Raw genomic sequence first — 22,788 nt, forward strand, 5'->3', positions numbered from 1 at the left:
AGATTGCAGACATGATGCTGAAGGCTGACTAACCATTTCATTATCATGTAAGTAATAAACTCATAAGATTAATGGAATGGAAAGGTAAAAGGAGTTTAGGTTCTTGATGGTATCACGGAGCCACTATCCAAGACCTGTACAGTCAAAAACTAAAAAATAGTTTGGACTGAGAACATAAAAAATCTATCAGGCTTGAATAACAGGCATTAATAGGCAGCTATGAAGTTAATAGGAAACAATATTTCTTCCAAGGACATTCTGCAGCTATAGAATGTCCTAACAATCCCCTCTTTTGAGTGAATACTATTATTCTCTGCTCACTGAAAAACTTGCTACTCTGAAATCATAATCTATCAGAACCTTTGCTGTTTGAAATTGACAACTAAGACTGAAACATTCCACTCTTGCCAGGAAGATCTATGTCAGTTTGACAAAGAGAAGCAGGCTTAATTTACAACCAACATGCGGAACTTCAGGGAAGGAACATTCCACATCTCTCTTAACTTTGTTACCAAAGGAACAAAGCTGGAGATACCACACTCCCTGATTTCAAACTACATTACGAATCTATAGTAATCAAAACAGTATGGTACTAGCATAAAAAGAGACCCATAGATCAATGGAACAGAGAACCCAGAAATAAGCCCATACATATATGGTCAATTGATTTACAACAGAGGAGGCAAGAATATACAATGGGAAAGGACAGTCTCTTCAATAAATGCTACTGGGAAAACCGGTAGTTGTTATGAGTGATCCGGTCACAAACAAGCTGGGGCAGGGAAGGAAGCCTTTGTGTTCTCGGGCCTTCTCACTCGCCAAGCCACGCTCCTGTGGAGCAACCAGTCCGTCCTGCCTTCCCCAGACCCTTAAGGCCTGTACCAGCCACAGTGTCTGGCAGACTTCCCAAAGACCACACAACAGAAGGACAGGGAACGTCTGCTCAAATTAAGAGCATTCACCTTGCCTACAGGTCCCCTATCAGCCCAATTCCATACAGGTTCAGACATCTGCCAAGCTCCTTTAGGATAATACACAGGAAGATAACTGTGACTGGACCATATATACAAATAATTTTACATTACAATCTAGGAATGTGTGTGTGTGCATGCATATACATTTCTGATAAAGATCTAAGAGATTCTCTTTTATTTTATTTCATTTCATTGAACTTCATTTCATTTCATCTCATTCTAATTTTTTTTTAGTAGGCTTCACACCCAGCGTGGAGCCCAACACAGGGCTTGAACTCATGACCCTGAGATCAAGACCTGAGCTGAGATCAAGAATTGGACACCTAACCAGCTGAGCGACCCTGACACCCTGAGATTCATATTTTTAAATATCTTTTATGTATATTAAAATATATTTTGTTTCAATTGTGAAAATTTTGTCATGTCAAAATAAGTCACTGAAAATTCTCTTTGGGCCTGGGGGCAGGACTACCAGATTGGAAAAGTAAAAGTCTCCTCAAATGCTCTCTCCAAAAACGAATGATAAAACTGTACAAAACTGTTTTTTAAAAAAATAATATTAATCATTTCAGGATTCTGGAAATTGACCAAAGGCATACATCAAATAAATGTTTACTGGGGCACCTGGGTGGCTTAGTCGGTTAAGCGTCCGACTTTAGCTTAGGTCATGATCTCGCGGTTGGTGGGTTTGAGCCCCGCATCGGGCTCTGTGCTGACTGCCAGCTCAGAGCCTGGAGCCTGTTTCAGAATATGAATCACACTCTCTCTGACCCTCCCCTGCTAACTCTCTCTCTCTCTCTCTCTCTCTCCTAGAAATAAAACATTTAAAAAAATAAAAAAATAAAAAATATATTTAAAAAAATAAATGTTTACTGAAGAAAGATTACTAAATCTCAAATAGGAGCACTGATAGTTTGTGGCATTTCAATTTGGGGTTGCTCTCATAACATCCTTCTCCTCATCCTGGCTTCAACTGTGTCCACTTTTGCGGGTGGGGGGAAGGGGGGCTGAACTGATTTAAAATGAAGCAAGGAAAAACCCTATATTCCCTAAGCAATGTCAATCTCAGTGGCAAAACAATGATAATCTCAGTGGCAAAACAAAACAAAATAAAATAAAAGAGGCCAGCAACTCAGATAGCTGAGATTGTATTCTGGAGAAAGGAAGAGACAGGCAGACTAGTGAGAAATTAATCAGAGACATCAGGAAAATGAGATAGGCCATAGCGAGCCATGATAACTTCCCAAATATCCCTGGTAGTCTGAAGGCTGAACAAATGTTCATGAAGGATGAATACATATTCAGGTGAAAGTGGAGAAGGCCTTACCTATTCACATATCCCAGGCTGCCCGTGAGGCCTTGTGCAGAAGAAATGCAAGAATATCCAGGAGAAAGTAAAAGCCAGGATAAACATAAACTAAACTTGTCTGAACTGTCAGTGCATCCTCCAATCCACACACGGGTCCATTCATGAGAGTGGAAGTTTTACTAGCTCAAGGAATTTGAGCACAGCCTTTGATCAATCATTACCTAACCATTAAGCTATCTTATACCAGGGGCAACCCTTAGGAAGCCAGACTTACAAGCAGAAAAACAATAACAATAACAACAACATTTTTTGAGCAGAAAAATCAATGGCTACATACTGTGATAGAGACAAACTCTAAAGCAGGTTTCAGCAAAGGCACTGTTGCCATTTTGGACCAGGTAACCAGCTGCTGCAGTGGGGATGGAGTTTCCTCCATGTCATAGGATGTTTGGCAGCAACTTTGTCCTCTACCATTAAATGACAGTAGCACCCCGCCCCCACGTCATAATCAAAAATACCTCCAGACAATGTAAATGTTGCCTGGGAAGCAAAATCACTCCCAGTTGAGAACCACTGCTCTAATTAATTAATCCAGACAAATCACTAAACAAATATAAGACAGATATAACATCAGTCCCTGGAGTAACCAGGGACAGGATAAAGAGTTGCTACAGTGTTACTTAAAATGTCTAGTTCTCAACAACAACAACAAAATTATGAGACATGCAAAATGAAGACAGTATGACCAATTTAGAATGAAAACATATACCAATCAATAGGGATGGCCTCTGAGGGGTCCCAGATGTTGGACTTACAAAGATTTCAAAGCAGCTATTATAACTAAAGGGAATAACGTTTAAGAGTTAAAAGAAAGTAAGATGGTAATGATTCATAAAATAGGGAAGATCAGTAAAAGGACAGAAATTATTTTAAAGAGAAACAAATGAAAATTTGGGGATTTTAATAGAATGAAAACCTATTGGACAGGATCAAAACCAGATCTGAATGGGCAAAAATAATAAAAATAATAAATGTGATGATACATCACTAGAAATTATCCACCCTGAGGGGGTGGGGAAAAAAATAAAGTAAATGAAGAGAGGTATTTAAGATACCATCAAGCAAACAAGCATACATAAGAAATACTAACAGGAGCTCTTTAGACTGAAAGGAAATGACACTAGATATTAATTTTAGCCCAAATGAAGAAATAAATAGCACCAGAAAAGGCAATTATGTAGGTAAATATCAAGGACTATATTCTTCTTCTCTACAATTAATTTATTTTTTAAAGTTTTTTCAATGTTTATTTTTGAGAGAGAGAGGGGGAGACAGAGCACAAGCAGGGAAGGGGCAGAGAGAGAGGGAGACACAGAATCCAAAGCAGGCTCCAGGCTCTGAGCTGTCAGCACAGAGCCCAATGCGGGGCTCCAACCCACAAACCGCAAGATCATGACCTCGGCCAAAATTGGATGCTTAACTGACTGAGCGACCCAGGTGTCCCTATAGTTAACTTATTTAAAAGGCAACTGCATAGAACAATAACTATGAAAGGAGTTGTGGAGCTTAAAATACACAGAGTATATAAATTTGTTTGACAGTGACAGCACAAGGAGAAGGGATGAAACTGAAGTTCTATTAAAGCAAAGTTTCTGTATTTGATTGGATTTTAGTTAGTATTAATGCCAAGTATATCGTTATAAACTGAGATGTGTATTGTAATCCCTAGATTACACTAGAACAACCACTTAGGAAATAGCTCAAAAAAATAATTTTAAAAAACAACAAAGCAAAAATAAAGAAGAGTATCCAATTAAAAATGGCAAAGGATCTGAATATACATTTCTACGAGGAATACAAACAAGTTGCTACCAAGCACATAAAAGATATTCAATATCATTAGCCATCAGGGTAGGCAGATCAAAACCAAATGAGCTCTCCCTTCACACTTATTAGAATATCTATACTGAAAAAGACAGACAATAACAAGTGCTGATGAGAATGTGAAGATATTAGAATCCTTGTATACTGCTGGTGGGACACAGAAAGGTGCAGCTGCTTTGGAAAACAATTTGACAGTTCCTTACAATGGTTAAACATATACTCACCGTATGATCCAGCAATTGTACTCCTAGACATACACCCGAGAGAAATGAAAACATACGTTCACATAAAAATTAGTACACAGATGTTTATGGCAGCTTTATTCCTAAGAGTCAATAAGTGGAAATAGCCCAAATGTCCATCAATCGGTAAAGAGACAAATAAAATACACTGGCATAAATACAATAGGTATATCCAATTGAGTACATATAATGGAGTATTATTCTGCAGTATAAAAGAATGAAGTATTGCTACCTGTCACAACATGGATGAGCCATGAAAACATTATGCTAAGTTTTAAAATAGTCAATCACAAAATACTGCATATTGTAGGATTCCCTGTATATGAAATACGCAGAACAAGCAAATCAGTAGAGGCAGAAAGCAGATCAGTTGTTTCCTAAGGCAGAAAAGATTGGAGGGAAATAGGGATTGACAGCTATTGGGTCCAGGATTGTTTCCAAGATGATGAAAATGTTCTAAAATTGATTGTGGTAACAGTTGTATAACTCTGCTTATATAGTAAAAATCATTAAATTGTATATTTTAAAGTATATATTATACTAAAACTAAAGGTTTTAAATTTTAAAAAAAGAACTAAAATGGTACATTAGAAAATATCTATTTAACATAAAAGAAGACAGTAAAGGAAAAAGAAATAAGAGAGACAAATGACATACAGAAAACAAACAGCAAATGGCCAATATAATCCAACCTTATCAATAGTTACATTAAATACAAATGTATTAAACACGCCAATCACAAGGTAGAGATTATCAGACTAGATAAAAAGACAAGATCCAATTATATGCTGTCTACAAGAGATACACTCTAGATTCAGACTCAAATAGGTTGAAAGTAAAAGGATAAAAAAAGATAGACCATGCAAACAATAACATTAAAAAGTTGGAATGGTGATTATATCAATATCAGAGAAAACAGGCTTTAGTATGTTTTTGGTTTCAATTATTCTGGAAAGCTCTCCAGGTGATACTACTGTCCTAAGGATTAAGGCCAAGGGAGAGAGGAGTTAGATTAAGGGACAGAGGTGGGCAAAACTAATAATGGCCAAAGGTAACACACAAAACCCCTGGGAATCCCTAAAGTAAAGGAAGGGATTAGGAGCATTTAGAATTTTAGTTCCTTTGGGGGAGGGGGAGGGGAGTGGAAATAAAAACTGCTTTTAATACCAGTGAAACATGATTCACACTGATAAACATTCTCTCTTTGACCATACTCTAATCAGGCAGTTTTTCAACCAGGTCTCCACTTTTGGCCTTCTGTGTTCATCTCTGCATTGTTCAATTTTAGCAAAATCCTGGTAAGTCAGTTTAACCAGAATCTTCACCCTCAATATGTGATCATCCTCAGTATTTGATCAAATTCCTCATCTTCCTCCATATCTGCCAGATGATGCTTAAGCACTCTGGCCTGCCTTCAGGCAAAAATTCCACTAGAATGGTTTAGCCAGGATCTCCCATTTCCTCTCATGTTTTCATAGTAATTTCTTATCCATTGACCCCTACCCTACTTCTTGGCTATAAATTCCCAGTTTTCCTTGTCTATGGAGTTGAGACCAACCTCTCTTCCCTACTACAAAACTCCACTGGAGTAGCCCCTCTTGAATAAGGTCTGCCTTACCATCTTTAAGATGTGTTATGAATAATTTTTTCCTTAACAACACTCACGTAGGTTTTCTTCGTAAGCTAGTGTGACGTAGAGAAATGCAGGCAGACACACACAAACCACCTGGCTCATTTACCTCAGTTTTAGCATTCATTCATAATAAAAGTTATCTTACCGCCTGTAATCTTTGAGCATGGTATTCTGCTGCCGAAAAATATTTTCCTGGTGTTACCAGTTTGTCAGTCATATTTGATACATACACCCCAATTTTAGTCATCTGTGTGGATGTTGTATTTGTAGTTTGCTGGAGCTTTTTTCTCTGAAAGACTGTCTAAAACAAAAACATAAAAATTCAAATATCCACTATATACACATATAAGTGAGCGAAGAGCACATTTTTCTATCTGGTTAGTAAATTTTCTGTTATTATTTTAATTGCCATATAATTCCTTGGAAGATTTTAATTTTTTAAGTTTTTATTTAAATTTTAATTAACAAACAATGTACTATTAGTTCCAGGTGTACAATATAGTGATTCAACACTTCCATTCAACACCCAGTGTTCATCACAAGTATACTCTTAATCCCCATCACCTATTCAACCCATCCCCCCACACACTTCCCTCTGATCACCATCAGTTTGTTATTTATAGTTAAGATAGATAGATTTTTTTGGTTTGCCTTCTCTCTTTTCTCCCCCTTTGCTTGTTTGTTTCTTAAATCCCACATATGAGTGAAATCATATAGTAATTATCTTTTCTCTGACACACTTATTTCACTTAGCAAAGTACCCTCCTCTTCCACCCACATCGTGGCAAATGGGAAAGATTTTAACTTTAGAGAGGTATACAGAACATTTGTTGATTCTGCAGTTCCAAAAATCTACATAGAAAAATAAAAATATTACCTGTGCATCCCTACAAAATACAGAGTCCTTTTTGGGAATCTTTTTAGGTAGAGTTTGTGTTCCAGCATTGTGATATTCTATTCCTGTCATTCTATGTCTGAATCCACCAAGAAATGGTTTGTGAAAGTCAGATTTTATAATCTCAACAGCTACGTCCTGGTACTGAGCAATGCCTGAGGAGGGAAAAAGCAAGACTGAATGAAAGTTCACCTACAAAGGGACTCTAAAATACTTTATCTAAAAGACATCATATAACTGACCAGTTTGTATCCTGACAGTTATGATGTGAGAGGCATCAGTTAATCCATCTATTCTTTTGATTGGAAATAGATCTGGATCTGTAGAAAAGATTTCCACTTGTACAATATCCTGTGGCTTAACTCCATGTTGTAGTAGGGTCTCATTATTTTTAAGGATCATTCCTAAAAATGACATGAAATTACAAGAAGTGTATGACAAAGAAGTAACTATATGTACTCATTTTAAGGGGATGGAAAACATCAAAGATGATTCTATGAACACATATAGTTTAATTACTGAATAGAATATTGATGATGTCCACCCCTTACTGTAATGTTAGTACAGAAAACTCCACAATGGGAAGAGTTAAGAAGCAATAATTCAGCATTATAAGTAAAGCTATAACTCCCATAGGATTTTGCATCAGAAATACAAATATATAATAACCATGCAACATGCAACTCTGCAGATACTTAAAAATAAAAACTTATTCTATGAGTAAAATAACATTCTAAACGTTGATTCTCTAAAAAGTCAGTGTGTGTAAGACAGGATATATCTAATTTAGGGAAGTTTTGATTATTTTAATACCCACTCCTCTCTCCAATGCAGGAAAGCATATACTCAGAGTTCCAAAGAACTCTTCCCTGTTTCTATAATCAAGAACTTATATAAATAAACTCATGAAAAAGTAGAGTTAAGTCTCAGCTTTGTGTTGGAAAGAGTGTATATCACTTTATTTTTATGTTATTTTATATCTTTTTTACTTCTATCCCCCTTTCTTGGTTTATTCTATAAATTGATTCCAATTTTATTTCTCTTTTTTAAGGAATACAAAAATATGTGTAATGATGTTGGCTGCTGTTTTGATAGAATCTGTGTAACTCTTCCAATGCATCCTAAAGTACAATTAGGAATTTGAACAGAGCAAAGGTTTTGTTACATTAATTATTAGAGATATATCAGATACCACTAGTCTATTTTAGCTATGTTTAAGAAAGTATAATGATCTTTGAGTTTCAATTTCACACCCCAAATTCTTAACTTAGAAAATTAACATGAATGTTATATAGGCTCTGTAAGAGGTTGAATAATGGCCCCAGAATATATCTATGTCCTAATCCCCAGAACCTATGAATGTTACCTTATATGACAAAGATAACTGCAAATCTTATTAAGTTAAAATTTTTGTAAAGGGGAGATTATCCTGGATTATGTAAGTATGTCCTAAATGTAATCACAAATGCCTTTATAGAGGGAGGAAGGGAGATTTGACTATACAGAAGATGGTAAGACAGAAGCAGAGAGAGATATGAAGATGTTCTGCTTGCTTTAAAGATGGAGGAAGGGGACATGAGCAAGGTATACAACTGCAAGAGCAGGAAAAGACAAGGGAGCAGAATGTCCCCAGAGCCTCCAGAGGGAGAAGAGCCCCGCCTGTATCATGGCTTCGTCTGAGTGAAACTGATCTAGGATTTCTGGCCTCCAGAGCGATAAGAGAAATCATGTGTTGCTTTAAGTTACTAAGCTTGTGGTTGTTGTAACAGCTATAGTTTCCTATAGATTCCCAGAGCCCTCTTCATTCCTCTAGTTTATATAGTAGGCTTAGTCCCACCAAATTTGAACTCCAACTCTCTTACTAGAAGAAAGCACCTGTCTTAGAGGGTGGCTGACATAGACTCAAGCTCTTTTATTATCATGGCTGACATAGGCCTGTTACCCAGTGGTGATGCCTCGCACTTACACATAAACAAGAAAGGTCATGAGTGCAAAGAACAAAGAGAGTCTCAGGTACCACTAGCCAGCCACTCCAGTCTCACAGTGCTTTCTCTTCTCCAGTTTTGAACTTCACCTTATAGACAGTGCCAAGCAATTTCCAGTTGCCTTTTTGCAGTCATACCTACATTTAAGTTCAGACTCTGCCAACCATTAGCTGCATGAATTTGTACAAGTTTCCCAAGCTTTAGTTTCCTTCTTGCAAAAAAAAAAAGTTAATAGTAGTACCTACGTCAAAGGGTTGCTGTGTGGGTTGAATGTGATAACGTAGGCAAAACATTTCACAGGACTAGCACACAGTACGTACTCAATAAAGTAACTATCATGATTGTTATAACTAATAAGTTTAAGTTTCAGTGTTGTTTCCCTAACCAAGCTTTAATAATAAGTTGTTTGAAGACATGAACATCTTAGCATTACAGCACATTCATTGTAATAGTTGTCTAAAAATAATTTTGAAGTTGAACTGATTATTTTCTGATTTGACAAGGAGGAACTTAATAGGTATGGCTTACTCCTTTTTAGTGTTTAGGAATTTTTCCCCACAAGAAAATGTTATTTCCCTGGAAATTTTTTTGTGCCATCTTTCTAAGTTGGTGCCAAAGCTTTTCAAATGAAAATATTAGGATCTGTGCAGACATATTCTATAGACACATTTGTTTAGCTATTACGGTCTTGCTAATTCTACCACAGTTACAAAGATTAAATCCTCTCGTGACACAAAGCTACTATAAAGTGGGCTGTCTAATACCGCCCACAAAATGAAAATACTTGAACAGCACGGTAATGCGAATTCACCTTACTGTATACAGACTGGCAGATAAATCGTTTTCAGTCCTCTTCGTACTTTGTATGTGTTCATCCGTATCTACTTTTTTCAACCTCATGGCCTCCTACTCACCACACAGAATTACTTCCAGCCTCTCTCAATTTTTACCACTTCCCTGAGGTCCCAGGGTCTCTCACCTCTTTGGGACTTGGCCACGTATTGTCACTTTTATTAAGTGAAGCTTTCTAGAATCTCCCAGTCTCCTTCTTCTCTGTCCTCACAGCTTTTGGAGCGTATCTCCATTGAAACATTTGCACCTTATGTGGGAACTATGGCATATATCATCTTTCTGACTAGTCTGTAAACAATCTGAGAACAAAGTTTTGTTTCATGTTTCTCTACATCTTCAGTTCTTAGCATTCTTAGTATTTTTTTTTTAAGCCCAAGAGGCTTTTGATTCTTTTCTTTTCTTTTTTTTTTTTTTTTTACAAATAGTTTGTCAAATTAGTTTCTACATAACACTCAGTGCTCATCCCCAAAGTGCCCTCCTCCATGCCCATCCCCCCCTCCCCCCCACATCCATCAGTCCTCAGTTTTTGTCAGCATTCAAGAGTCTCTCATGGTTTGCCTCTCTCCCTTTCCCCCACCATTTCCGCCCTTCTTCTCCCCCTTGTTCCTCCGTCAAGTTCCTCCTAATCCACCTATACGTGCAAACATATGATATTTGTCCTTCTCTGCCTGACTTATTTCGCTCAGCATAACACCCTCAAGGTCCATCCATGTTGCTACACATGGCCAGATTTCATTGTTTCTCATTGCCATGTAGTATTCCATGGTATAGATAAACCACATCTTCTTGATCCATTCATCTGTTGATGGACACTTAGGCTCTTTCCATGTTTTAGCTATTGTGGAGAGTGCTGCTATGAACATTGGGGTACATGTGCTCCTATGCCTCAGCATTTCTGTATCCCTTGGGGAAATTCCTAGCAGTGCTATTGCTGGGTCATAAGGGAGTTCTATTGTTAGTTTCCTGAGGAACCTCCACACTGTTTTCCAGAGGGGCTGTACCAGTTTACATTCCCACCAACAGTGTAGGAGGGTGCCCGTTTCTCCACATCCTCACCAGCATCTAGAGTTCTCTGATTTGCTCATTTTAGCCACTCTGACTGGCGTGAGGTGGTATCTCAGTGTGGTTTTGATTTGTATTTCCCTGATGAGGAGGGATGCTGAGCATCGTTTCATGTGTCTGTTGGCCATCTGGATGTCCTCTTTGGAGAAGTGTCTGTTCATGTCTTCTGCCCATTTCTTCACTGGGTTGTTTGTTTTTCGGGCGTGTAGTTTGGTGAGTTCCTTATAGATTCTGGATATTAACCCTTTATCTGATATGTCATTTGCAACTATCTTTTCCCATTCTGTTGGTTGCCTATTAATTTTCTGGGTGGTTTCCTTGGCTGTGCAGAAGCTTTTAATCTTTATGAGGTCCCAACAGTTTATTTTTGCTCTTGATTCCCTTGCTTTTGGGGATGTGTCAAGTAAGAAGTTGCTGCGGTGGAGGTCAAGGAGGTTGTTTCCTCCTTTCTCCTCTAGGGTGTTGATAGTTTCCTGTCTCACGTTCAGGTCCTTGATCCATTTTGAGTTGATTTTTGTGCATGGTGTGAGAAAATGATCTAGTTTCATTCTTCTGCATGTTGCTGTCCAGTTCTCCCAACACCATCTGTTAAAAAGGCTGTCTTTTTTCCATTGGATATTCTTTCCTGCTTTGTCAAAGATCAGTTGGTTGTATACTTTTGGGTCCACTTCTGAGTTCTCAATTCTGTTCCATTGGTCTATGTGTCCGTTTTTGTGCCAATACCATACTGTCTTGAGGATGACAGCTTTGTAGTAGAGGCTGAAGTCTGGGATGGTGATACCTCCCGTTTTGGTTTTATTTTTCAGTATTACTTTGGCTATTCGGGGTCTTTTGTGGTTCCATACAAATTTTTGGATAGTTTGTTCTAGTTTTGAGAAGTATGCTGGTGCAATTTTGATCGGAATTGCATTGAATGTGTAGAGTGCTTTAGGTAGTAATGACATCTTAACTATATTTATTCTTCCTATCCATGAGCATGGAATGTTTTTCCATTTCTTTGTGTCTTCTTCAATTTCCTTCATAAGTTTTCTATAGTTTTCATCATACAGATCTCTTGTATCCTTGGTTAGGTTTATTCCGAGGTATTTTATGGTTTTTTGTGCAATTGTGAATGGGATCAGTTTCTTGATTTCTCTTTCTGTTGCTTCATTATTGGTGTATAAAAATGCAACCGATTTCTGTACGTTGATTTTGTACCCTGCAACTTGGCTGAATTCTTGGATCAGTTCTAGTAGGCTTCTGGTGGAGTCTGTCAGGTTTTCTATGTAGAGTATCATGTCATCTGCGAAGAGTGAAAGTTTGACTTCCTCTTGTAGCATTCTTAGTATTTAGAGCAAACGTGCACTCAACAAAAATGAGTTGAATGAAGCCATAATCACAATATAATGTTCAAATAATAAATGTCAAGATATTTCATTCAACAAATTAAAGATCTTGACGACCTACATGTTAACACTAAAGCCGTCTTGCTAAGTTGTATTAGGCTCCAAGCTTACCTGAATATCTTATCCGCAGTATGTTGGATGGGATGCTTAATAGGTATGAAAAATGATCCTTGAGATATTTTACAATGGAGTCTATTCTAAAATGCATTATAACTTCCTGGCCCACAGGAAAAAGTACGACTTTTACTGTAGATAAAAAGAGAAAAGAAAGAATCAGCCAAAAGCGAGGGTCAGCAACCCACAGCCCATAAGCAGGTAGAAAATTGTAGGACAAGTTTTATTCGCACAGAATGCAGGTTGCCTCTGCCAGGCCCCCCCATGAAACCCCCATGATAAGAGTTGCTTTTCAAATTCTGTGAGAGGTGACATTCAGTTATGTTTTTAAAAATTAATTCACAATCTCAGGAATTATCATCAGTAGTCAATACCTGCTCCTCCAACTCTAGCTTAAAGTTCAGATCTTTTTTCTATTCTCTGCTATGAGGATCAAGCACTTTCAGGACTACCTCTTTGTCTTTGCCCAGCATTCCACAAGAAATAAGAAATAAAGCCACACCGCTTTTAAAGATTTCCAATATCTCGCGTTGTACTGGTATTAATCGGTACTAATTTGGTACTGGTATCTGGTATTCTATTACTCAGGTGTAAACATAGGGGCATCTCAGAAACTCAGGCATTTTTGGGTATTGAGTATTGGAAGGGGAGACCCTGATGCCTAGCTCAGGGGTGTCCCTGAACTTATGAATGTGCATACTTTGATTACACACTGATAGCATGCATTAGTAAATCAGTGTATATTCATGACGTCAAGAAAATTCAATAAAGAAATCTTCAAAGTAAAAGGTATCTAATACCAAGTCCATTATTCTTCCCATAATTTTTTAAATGCTTATTTGTTTATTTTGAGAGAGAGAGAGCAAGTGAGCAGAAGAGGTACAGACCGAGGGAGAATCTCAAGCAGACTCCACACTGTCGGTGCAGAGACCGATATGGGGCTTGAACTCACAAACCGTGAGATCATGACCTGAGCTGAAAGCAAGAGTCGGATGCCTAATGGACTGAGCCACCCAGGTGCCCCATTCTTCTCTCCATAATTGATTTATTGCCAAAATGCAAAGCAGAAAATCACTGTTCATTACAAATATCTAGAATAACTGCACACAAATCTACTTTTCACAAAAATGGACACTATATGACTCACTACACATTCTATAAAATAGGAAATCAAGACACATGTTGATAAAAACTTATTATAAAATGATTATCTGTTCACAAATTATAGGAGAAACACATAGCATTTAAAAGCTGATTATAATGGGGTAAACTTTCTTCTTTTACATCTACAGACTTTAAATCATAACGGAGAAGACGTAATAAGTGAGATGGAGGATAGACTGCACACTGTAGACCAATAAGTTTTATATATTTCCAGATGCCTGACACATGGCAGTTTTCATAAAGCTAAATGAGACATTTATGAATAATCTTAGAATGAAATTTAACTAGGCATTGTTGATGCTAAAGTTGAGTTGTTTTTCACAGCTATCAACAAAGAAAACACTTTCACAGACATTAAATTATCAGAAGGCTATTTTCATTGTTTTATGGACTCAAAATTTTATGGTTAATATATTTTAAAACTTTCCTAGCAGTGACTTCTTAAGAGAAGGAGAGTTATGTGAAGGAATTTGTGAGCCTCAGGAAGCACTGGGACCAAGACAACTTTATCTTAATCACCATGTGTTTGTTAAAAGCTACAGTATCAGGAAATCACAGAAATATCAAAAAATAGAGCTCAGAGGTCCCTGGCTAGCTCAGCTGCTAGGGCACGCGACTCTTGATTTAAGGGTTATGAGTTCGAGACCTACGTTGGGCATAGAGATTACTTTAAAAAATAAATAAACAGGGGCGCCTGGGTGGCTTAGTCGGTTAAGCGTCCGACTTTCGCTTAGGTCATGATCTCGCAGTTCGTGGGTTCGAGCTCCGCGTCGGGCTCTGTGCTGACTGCCAGCTCGGAACCTGGAGCCTGTTTCAGAGTCTGTCACTCCCTCTCTCTCTGACCCTCCCCTGCTCACGCTGTCTCTCTCTCTCTCTCCTAGAAATAAATTAAAAAATAAAATAAAATGTGTTTTCTTTAAAATAAACAAACAAACAAACAAATGGAGCCCAAATTTACTGTGAATAATGAAACTAAAGAATAACAGCTTCAGTCACATAAAATTGGGCTTGAATACTTTCTTTTCCTTCCTCTTTCTCATCCTTTACTTGTATTGACACACCACACAAGGATAAACTGCCCCAGTGGATTCAAAACCAGTCAGACTAAGTTGCTGTCAACTGTTAAATGATAGCCCATGTTCTCCACCCTATGGATGAACAATTTCAAAACTAATGGACACGAGAGAGGAGGAGCAATCCGTGAATCACCCAACAAGGATGGTTCTACGTGCAGCCTCCTTCTTGCTGCTCCACTGTGACTTTGTTACTAACAATGTAGTAATAACTCCTATATGTCATCAACATTATGCCTTTAAAATTAACCTATAATGCAAGACAACAACAGTTTTTCTGAAGCCAAATATAAAGTTAACACTAAGCAGAAGTATAGAAATATGTGGAAGTAACAAGATGTAAGGAATGAGCACTAGAGATGGAACCAGGAAATCTAGCGTCAAGTTCCCTTCCAACTCTTTCCTGCCAGCTATGAATACTTAATTCCAAAGAGGCATGTCAAAGAGTTACAGTTCTACTCAAGAATTTGTCCACTGTTTTCCAAGGTACCTAAACATTTTAAAAATCTACTTTACTTGGGAAAAACAGATCAGTATCAACTTAAAATTTAATAGTGCTCATCTATTTCGGGAAAGTAGTATCCTGCAGTATAGAGAAGCTTCACACATAATTAGAGATCCAGTGGTAGTAGCCACAGAAGTCTGGTGGATAAGGGAAAGGGAGAGGGAAACAATGTAATATCAAATATAAAACAAATCTTAAGCAAATTTAGGGGTGCCTGGGTGGTTCAGTTGGTTAAGCATCTGACTTTGGCTCAGGTCATGATCTCACAGTTTGTGGGTTTGAGCCCCGTGTTGGGCTCTGTACTGACAGCTAGCTCAGAGCCTGGAGCCTGTTCTGGATTTTGTGTCTCCTTCTCTCTCTGACCCTCCCCTGTTCATGCTTTCTCTCTCTCTTTCAGAAATAAATAAAACATAAAAAAACTTTTTTTAAATCTTAAGAAAATTTTTAAAAGTAAACATTGTTCAAAATGAGGTAACGAAATATCCTATCTTCCTTAGGTAATACCTGTTGCTGAGGAATCTTTCATTGATGTTTTCAGAGATTCCTTTATAGCCTGTACTTTGTCCAGTAATGTAAGGGATCCAACATTTGAATCCCATTTGGCTGACAGCATTGCGTTATCATAGTCAGTTACATAGTGCTTTTCAGAATATCTTGGAGAATATAAAACGTGTCTGGGCAACATAACCTCTTCCACAGGTTGGTCTTCATCATTTGGTTCCAGGCTTACTAAACTCTGGCTACGTTCCTCCTCAGCATGCGTGTCATGGCCCTGACCAGACGGTTCTACATGAGATTCATTATCTTCAGTTTGGTCTGTCTCGGGAAGTCCTGCTGAGGGAACTGGAATGGTGATAGTCCCGAAAGCACCATCATTTTCTGGTGCATTAACAATATTCTGAGCACCAAATTCTTCTTCCTGATCAGACATTTTCCTGAACCAAGAAACATAAATGCATTTATTACACATAGAAATTTCTATACCAAATATCAAATTCATTGCTGGTATACATAGTACAATGTTGCTCATTATTTTTTTTAAATACTGATTATTTTAGTAACGGCATCAGGTAAAAACACTGGTGAATTTTTAATAAAAACACCACAGAAAGTAAAAATTATGCCAAAAGAGGATGTCAAAGCACAATAAATTTGAGAAAAATCTACTGTCAAGAATATATTTAAAAATATTTTAACTGATGGGTGGGGGGTGATGGGCATCGAGGAGGGCACTTATGGGGATGAGCACTGGGTGTTGTATGGAAACCAACTTGACAATCAACTATTTAAAAAATATATTTTAAAATATCTTGTCACCTCTTCCTTATGCAATGAACAATGCCTTGTGAAAGCATAATTTGAATAACCTTTTGTCTAAACACAGCCTAAGACAGGATTTATGCTTCTGAGATTACAATTGATCAGAAGCTCCATGGAATCTGCCGGCCCCACAGCAACCGGACCCTAGACCGTACACCCTCTCTGTAGCAGCTCTGCTCTGACCAATTGTAGCAGAGGTCTCCAACCGCCTCTGTTCCCCAGGACAAACATATCAACAAACAACTGTGGGTGGACCTCGGAGCTGACTAGGGCTTGAGCTACAGCAACCAAGAGCTTTGGCCTGGGAGACTGTATCACAGCACCCAGGAGCTGGGGCCAGGGTGGGCCAGGGCAGCCCACGGGCGCAGGAGCTGACCCGCAGCAGTGGACAGCCAGTAGCGCAGGGAGCCTGCCTTTAAAAGCTGGCAGCCAGGAAGGGACGATGGAAGGGAGGATGGGAGAAGTGGCCCAGCAGGGGGCAGACTAAAACTTGGACCAGTAGTGAGGTGGGCAAGCTGTGTTTTGGGCTAACAATAACATTCTCTGGCTACTAGATGCCAAATTTCCAAAAATATGGAATATCTAGAATAAAAAATACACTTATTGAATTCAATGAATGTAGCATTAAAGAGTTGAAGAGAGAATTATTAATGAACTAGAAGACAAAAAGAGTTTATACAGAATGTTGCAAAGAGATAAGGAGTTTTAAAGTATGAGAGATTAAAGGCCATGCAAAAGAGAAAAAGAAAGTCTAGCATATTTTACTGCTAAGCAGATCTTACTGTGAGCTGAGCTGAGAATGGCTTTGTACTTTAAAACAAAAAACAACAAAAAGTATGCAACAGAATATGCACGAGGCCTGAGAAGCCCTTTTCAGAAAAAGTCTGCCAGCCCCTGATCTAGTATATGTCAAATTGGAATCCCAGAGAAAACAAAAAGATGGAAGAGAGAAAAAATTTTAAAGGTAATGGCTGAGAATTTTACAAACCTGATGAAAAATATGGATCCAAAGACCCAAGAAGCATAACATAAATATACACTTAACAAAGTAAGTCAACATAATTCAAAGCCATGTATATTGTAATTACATTACAGATTAACAAAGACAGGTCTGGAAAGCATACAGTGATTATCTACTGTTTTGAATTACATTAATTAGCTAACATTAATACAAAGGAAAAAAGTAAAATTACTGTAGATTTCTCATCAGAATTATAGAAGCCAAGGCAACAATGAACTAATTAAAAGAAGGGAACTATCAACCTAGAGTTATGCACCTAACAAAATGATCTTTTGAAACATTTACAAACAAGTTACCACCAAGATATCTACTCTACAGGAACTTGTAAAGGATACACCTGATGGAGGAAAATGGTTTCAAAGTCCAAAGTGCAAAAGGAAAGGTGAACATAATTGAGAAGGGAAAGATGAGTATGAATTGTTCTCAAATCCTTATTCTGTTTACAGAATTGAGGGATATGATATCCTTAACCCTAGGCTTTGTTAAATTAAATATGCATAGGTGAATTTCAAGTACAGCCAATAAAAGAACTGAAATAAAGTTTTAAAATTCCAAAACAATAAAGAGAAAAAAGGAAATGAGAAAAAAACTGAACAAAAGCTCAATTTTCGAAATGTTCAAGAAACCTCTTCAGGCTCTCACCCACAAAAAAAATCTTCCCTTGGTTATTTTCTCCCATAACAGGGCATAATGGCCTGATTAGAAAGAGTCTCATAATGAAGCTCTGACCCCTAGCAAACATACTCCTCCCATCCATTTGGAGGGGCTGGGGTAATGCTTTTGTCTCTATTGGTGGGTCATCCTTCCCCTGTGAAACGGCCAAGATGTCATCTTCTAAAACAGCAACAGCAACAAAATCAAGAATGTCTGCTCTTCTAAAAACACAACCAGAAGAATAAAAAGACAAGCCATAGCCTGGGGGATAATTTTTTACAAAGCTCCTCTCTGATCAAGGACTTGTAACCAGAATATACAGAAAATTCTCAAAAATCAACAAGAAAAGAATAATAATTTGAAAATGAATAAAATATTTAAACAGGTAAGTCAACAAAGAATTTCATTCAGAAGGCAAACAAGCAGGCCCAGGATTGGAGCAGCACAAGTGTGATGCAGCACCTGCACTGTGCTATACTTGCAGGTGCACCTGAAAATAGATGCCTCCTGAATTTGGGACCCAACTGCCTCATTCTGGTGCTAGCCCTGAGAACAAGCATGCCATTCATTATTAAAGAAATGGAATAAGGAACTCACCAAACTCTACACCCGAAAAACAAATAATCCAGTGAAGAAATGGGCAGAAGACATGAACAGACACTTCTCCAAAGAGGACATCCAGATGGCCCACAAACACATGAAATGATGCTCAACGTCCCTCCTCATCAGGGAAATACAAATCAAAACCTAAATGAGATACTGCCTTGTGCCAATCAGAGTGGCTAAAATGAATAAATCAGGAGACTAGAGATGCTGGCGAGGATGGGGAGAATCGGGCACCCTCCTACACTGTTGGTGGGAATGTAAACTGGTACAGCCCCTCTGGAAAACAGTGTGGAGGTTCCTCAAAAAATTAACAATAGAACTCTCCTATGATCCAGCAGTAGCACTGCTAGGAATCTACCCAAGGGATACAGGAGTGTTGATGCATAGGGGCACATGTACCCCAAGTTCATAGCAGCACTCTCAACAATAGCCAAATCATGTAAAGAGCCTAAATGTCCATCCACTGACGAATGGATCCAGAAGATGTGGCTTATCTATGAAATGGAATACTACATGGCAATGAGAAAGAGTGAAATCTGGCCATGTGTAGCAACGTGGATGGAACTTGAGGGTGTTATGCTGAGCAAAATAAGTCAGGCAGAGAAAGACAGATACCATATGTTTTCACTTATAAGTGGAACAGGAGAAACTTAACAGAAGACCATGGGGGAGGAGAAGGGGAAAAAGTAGTTGGGGAGAGGGAGGGAGGCAAACCATGAGAGACTCTTGAATACTGAGAACAAACTGAGGGCTGATGGCGGGGGGAGAGGGGAAGGGGGGTGATGGGCATGGGGGAGGGCACTTGTTAGGATGAGCACTGGGTGTTATATGAAAACCAACTTGATAATAAACTATGAAAGAAAACAAAAGAAATGGAACTTCAAACAAACAAATAAAATTAGATCAACAATAGAAAGTGCTAGTGAGTATGAAGACAAGTGGAACTCTTACACCTTGATGGTGGAAATGAAAATTAGTATGGCATTTAAAATAATTGTCAGTTTTCTTATAACATTAAACATATGCTTATCATATGACCCAGCATCTGTGTCCTTTACCCAAAGGGAATGAAAAACTACACTCTTACAAAATATGTACACAAAAGTTCAGAAAGGCTTTATCCTTTTTACAAATTTTTTAAATGTTTATTTATTTTTGAGAGAAAGACAGAGTGTGAGCAAGGGAGATGGAGAAAGAGAGAGAGAGAGAGAGAGAGAGAGAATCCAAAGCAGGATCCAGGCTCTGACCTCCGAGCTGTCAGCACAGTACCCGATGGCCTGAGACTCACAAACCATGAGATCATGACCTGAGCTGAAGTCAGATGCTTAATCGACTGAGCTACCCAGGCGCCCCCATAAATTCATTCTTAATCACCAAAAACTGGAAACAACACAAATGTCCCTTAGTTGAGGCATGGATGCACATACGAGACATTCACAAAATGGAATACTACTCATCAGTAAGAAAGGAATAAATTATTGATACACACAACATGGGTGAATCTCAAATGAATTATGCTAAGCCAATTCTAAAAGGTACATACTTTACGATTCAATTAAGTAGAAAAGCAAAACTGTTGGTTCACAACCTCTAGAGTTCCCTAGGGTTAAATCCGAAACTGGGCCCCATACATGGAACACAAGGAGAAACCAAAGAAAGAGGCAGCATTCCAGATGGTAGGTGGCAAGTTTAAGAGGAAAGGGAACTTACAAACAAGGCTTATCTTTGGTAGTTGCAAGAGAGTAGATATCTGGACCCACGAGCCAGAATCTTAAAGAGTTTATAGGGCCTTTACTAGGTTCAGTCAGGAATCCAGTCCAGATGGTCTCAATAACACATTACTTTCTCAAGGCTGGGTCCTTGAAGCAGCCCGTAGCAGGGGGACAGAGGGTGGGAGGTACAGTCTAAGGAGAGGGGAGGAGCCTGTGATCGCCCCACTCCAGTTCCCTGGTCAACTAGCAGTCACATCTCCTCCATGACCACCTCCATCAAAAACACATACCAGTACCTACAATGTTACAGGTACAATGACATACTTGTGTAGGCAGAGAGTAACTGTGGAAGATAAAGGGCGGAGAGAAGAACATGGGAGTAAAACAGATTTTCACTGTACACTCTTACTACTGTTTGAACTTTTTATCATCTTTATGTTTACCTATTCAAACGTAAATATTTTAATCTTTAAAAAATTGTTCAAAAGTAGTCCCTATTATGATTGCACACAAAAAATGCCCCCCTTTCACTTACAATTTGCATGATTTCACTGATATATCTAGAATGTTAGTGGAACTAGAAAGGCTGGGATCCAGTTTTGCCTTTTACCAAATAAACCTGTTGGATTTTTATGTTTTTAAAGAAGTACAGCAAAGACCATGGGTGGAGAGGAGAGTGCCAAGGAGGGAAGTGTGAAAGCCCTCTAGTTAGTAAAGACTGAAATGGTCCCCATGGATGCCTACACGTCTTCTAATGCCAGATCTGGGTTACACAGACGTCCTCCTGCTTCTTTACTACGACAGTGATAAGCGCTCCGGTGGGAGATGAGGTACACCTCTCACCTTGCTGCTGCTGCTGCTTCCCAACTCCAAACCTGAGACACAGAACCAGAAAAGGGGCTAAGAACGATGGGACGCTCTGCACTGCCTCTGAAGCTTAGGTGTAACATTCTCCAGCGGCCAAGCAGTCCCCAGAGCCCAGGAAGGGTCGGCAGCGCCCCGTACAAAGTTCTGGGAGTTCAGCGCCTGTCACAGGTTCAAGGTCGGTCTGAGGGTGGCACCAAGGGAGGGCAGCCAGAACCTGTCCTCCTACCTGACTCAGAAACGCGGCCACTCGGGTCACACAGGTTGGGCAAAAATCGCTCCGAGGAAGCAGCGTCCGCAGCCGCCGCATTCTCTGTTGTCAGCCATATCCTGGCAACGGCCCTGGCGCCACGCCCTCCCGCCCCGCCCCGCTCACGCGAGAAGAGGATGTGCCCCCGGGGGAAAGAAAGGCGGGGGAGGAGAGGGGCGGAGCCAGGGGCGAGGGGCGGGAAGAGTGGGGCAGAGGGCGTGGCGGGACCTGAACCGGACCTGAGCGTGACCTGGGCGGGGTGCGGGGCGAGGAGGAGAAAGATGGGGGCAGTGTTTTCCGTGCTGGGTACCTACATCCTAAAGTGAATCGGACGCTACTCTCCAGACTTCTTTAACTTGTGACACAGTTCTCCGAAACAAACGCTGAAAGCAGTTTGGCTTATAGATATTAAAAAGCGTACGTAATATATGTAATGTAATTATATGTAAATATAAAGTGAGAGTGAAGACCTTGGCAGAAGGCGGTTGTACACAGTAGGTGCCTACTTGCTTTTGTAAAAATTAGAACTTCGCTCTTTGCTTCCTGGCAGCCAAAGAGAAAAGGGAGACAGAAGCTATTCTCTTTTAAGTCAGGAGAAGCAAAGCTTTGGTTAATCACAGAATTATAAAGGTGTTTTTCCATCACTATAAACCCATAAATTAAGAAGGTTTTTAAAGAAGCACATATTGGGGGGAAGGATCAATTATATTCCTATTGCAAACGTTGTGACAAATATCACGTGCCATCATAACAATAGCTAATACTATTATTTGTTACTAAGCACTTCACGTATATTTCTAATTTAATCCTGACAAGGATTTTATTAAGTAGGACTTGTGATTAGCCTCGTTTTACTGAATGAGGAAACTGAGGCTCAGAGAAATTTAGTGGGAGCCAGGATTAAACCCAAGCAGTCTGATTCCAGAGCCTCGATTTTAAACCACTATTCTATGTTGTTTAACACACTTTGTTAAAAAGCACGTAAAATTGATTAAATTTCTTGCAGATAGTAAAAGTCCATTCTTCGTTCATCATGTTCAATGTCTTCAGTCCTTATTCCACTGAAATTGTATTCTCATCTCCCCAATATATTTTTTTATGTTTCTTATTTATTTTTGAGAGTCAGAGACAGCGCGTGCAGGGGAGGGTCACACACAGAGAGACGGAGATACAGAATGCGAAGACAGGCTGCAGGCTCTGAGCTAGCTGTCAGCACAGAGCCCAACGCGGGGCTCTAACCCACTAACATGAGACCATGACCTGAGCCGAAGTTGGATGCTTAAC

General features: G+C 39.0%; 1 protein-coding gene across 1 annotated transcript in view; it reads right to left on the reverse strand.

Annotated features, from left to right (window-relative positions):
• Positions 1-21,524, reverse strand: part of IQUB (IQ motif and ubiquitin domain containing) — a 56,568-nt gene extending 35,044 nt beyond the window's left edge. Inside the window, exons 1-6 of the mRNA XM_039239657.1 lie at positions 21,484-21,524; positions 15,582-16,012; positions 12,333-12,467; positions 7,180-7,341; positions 6,920-7,092; positions 6,188-6,343 (exon numbers count right to left, since the gene is read on the reverse strand). Coding sequence (XP_039095588.1) covers positions 6,188-6,343; positions 6,920-7,092; positions 7,180-7,341; positions 12,333-12,467; positions 15,582-16,008 — 1,053 coding nt within the window. The 5' untranslated portion in view covers positions 16,009-16,012; positions 21,484-21,524. The remainder of the gene's footprint in view (positions 1-6,187; positions 6,344-6,919; positions 7,093-7,179; positions 7,342-12,332; positions 12,468-15,581; positions 16,013-21,483) is intronic.
• Between the last annotated feature and the right edge of the window lie 1,264 nt (positions 21,525-22,788).

This window comes from Hyaena hyaena, unplaced genomic scaffold (genome assembly GCF_003009895.1).
Source record: "Hyaena hyaena isolate Hyena2069 unplaced genomic scaffold, ASM300989v1 scaffold_161, whole genome shotgun sequence".
Lineage (NCBI taxonomy): Eukaryota > Metazoa > Chordata > Mammalia > Carnivora > Hyaenidae > Hyaena > Hyaena hyaena.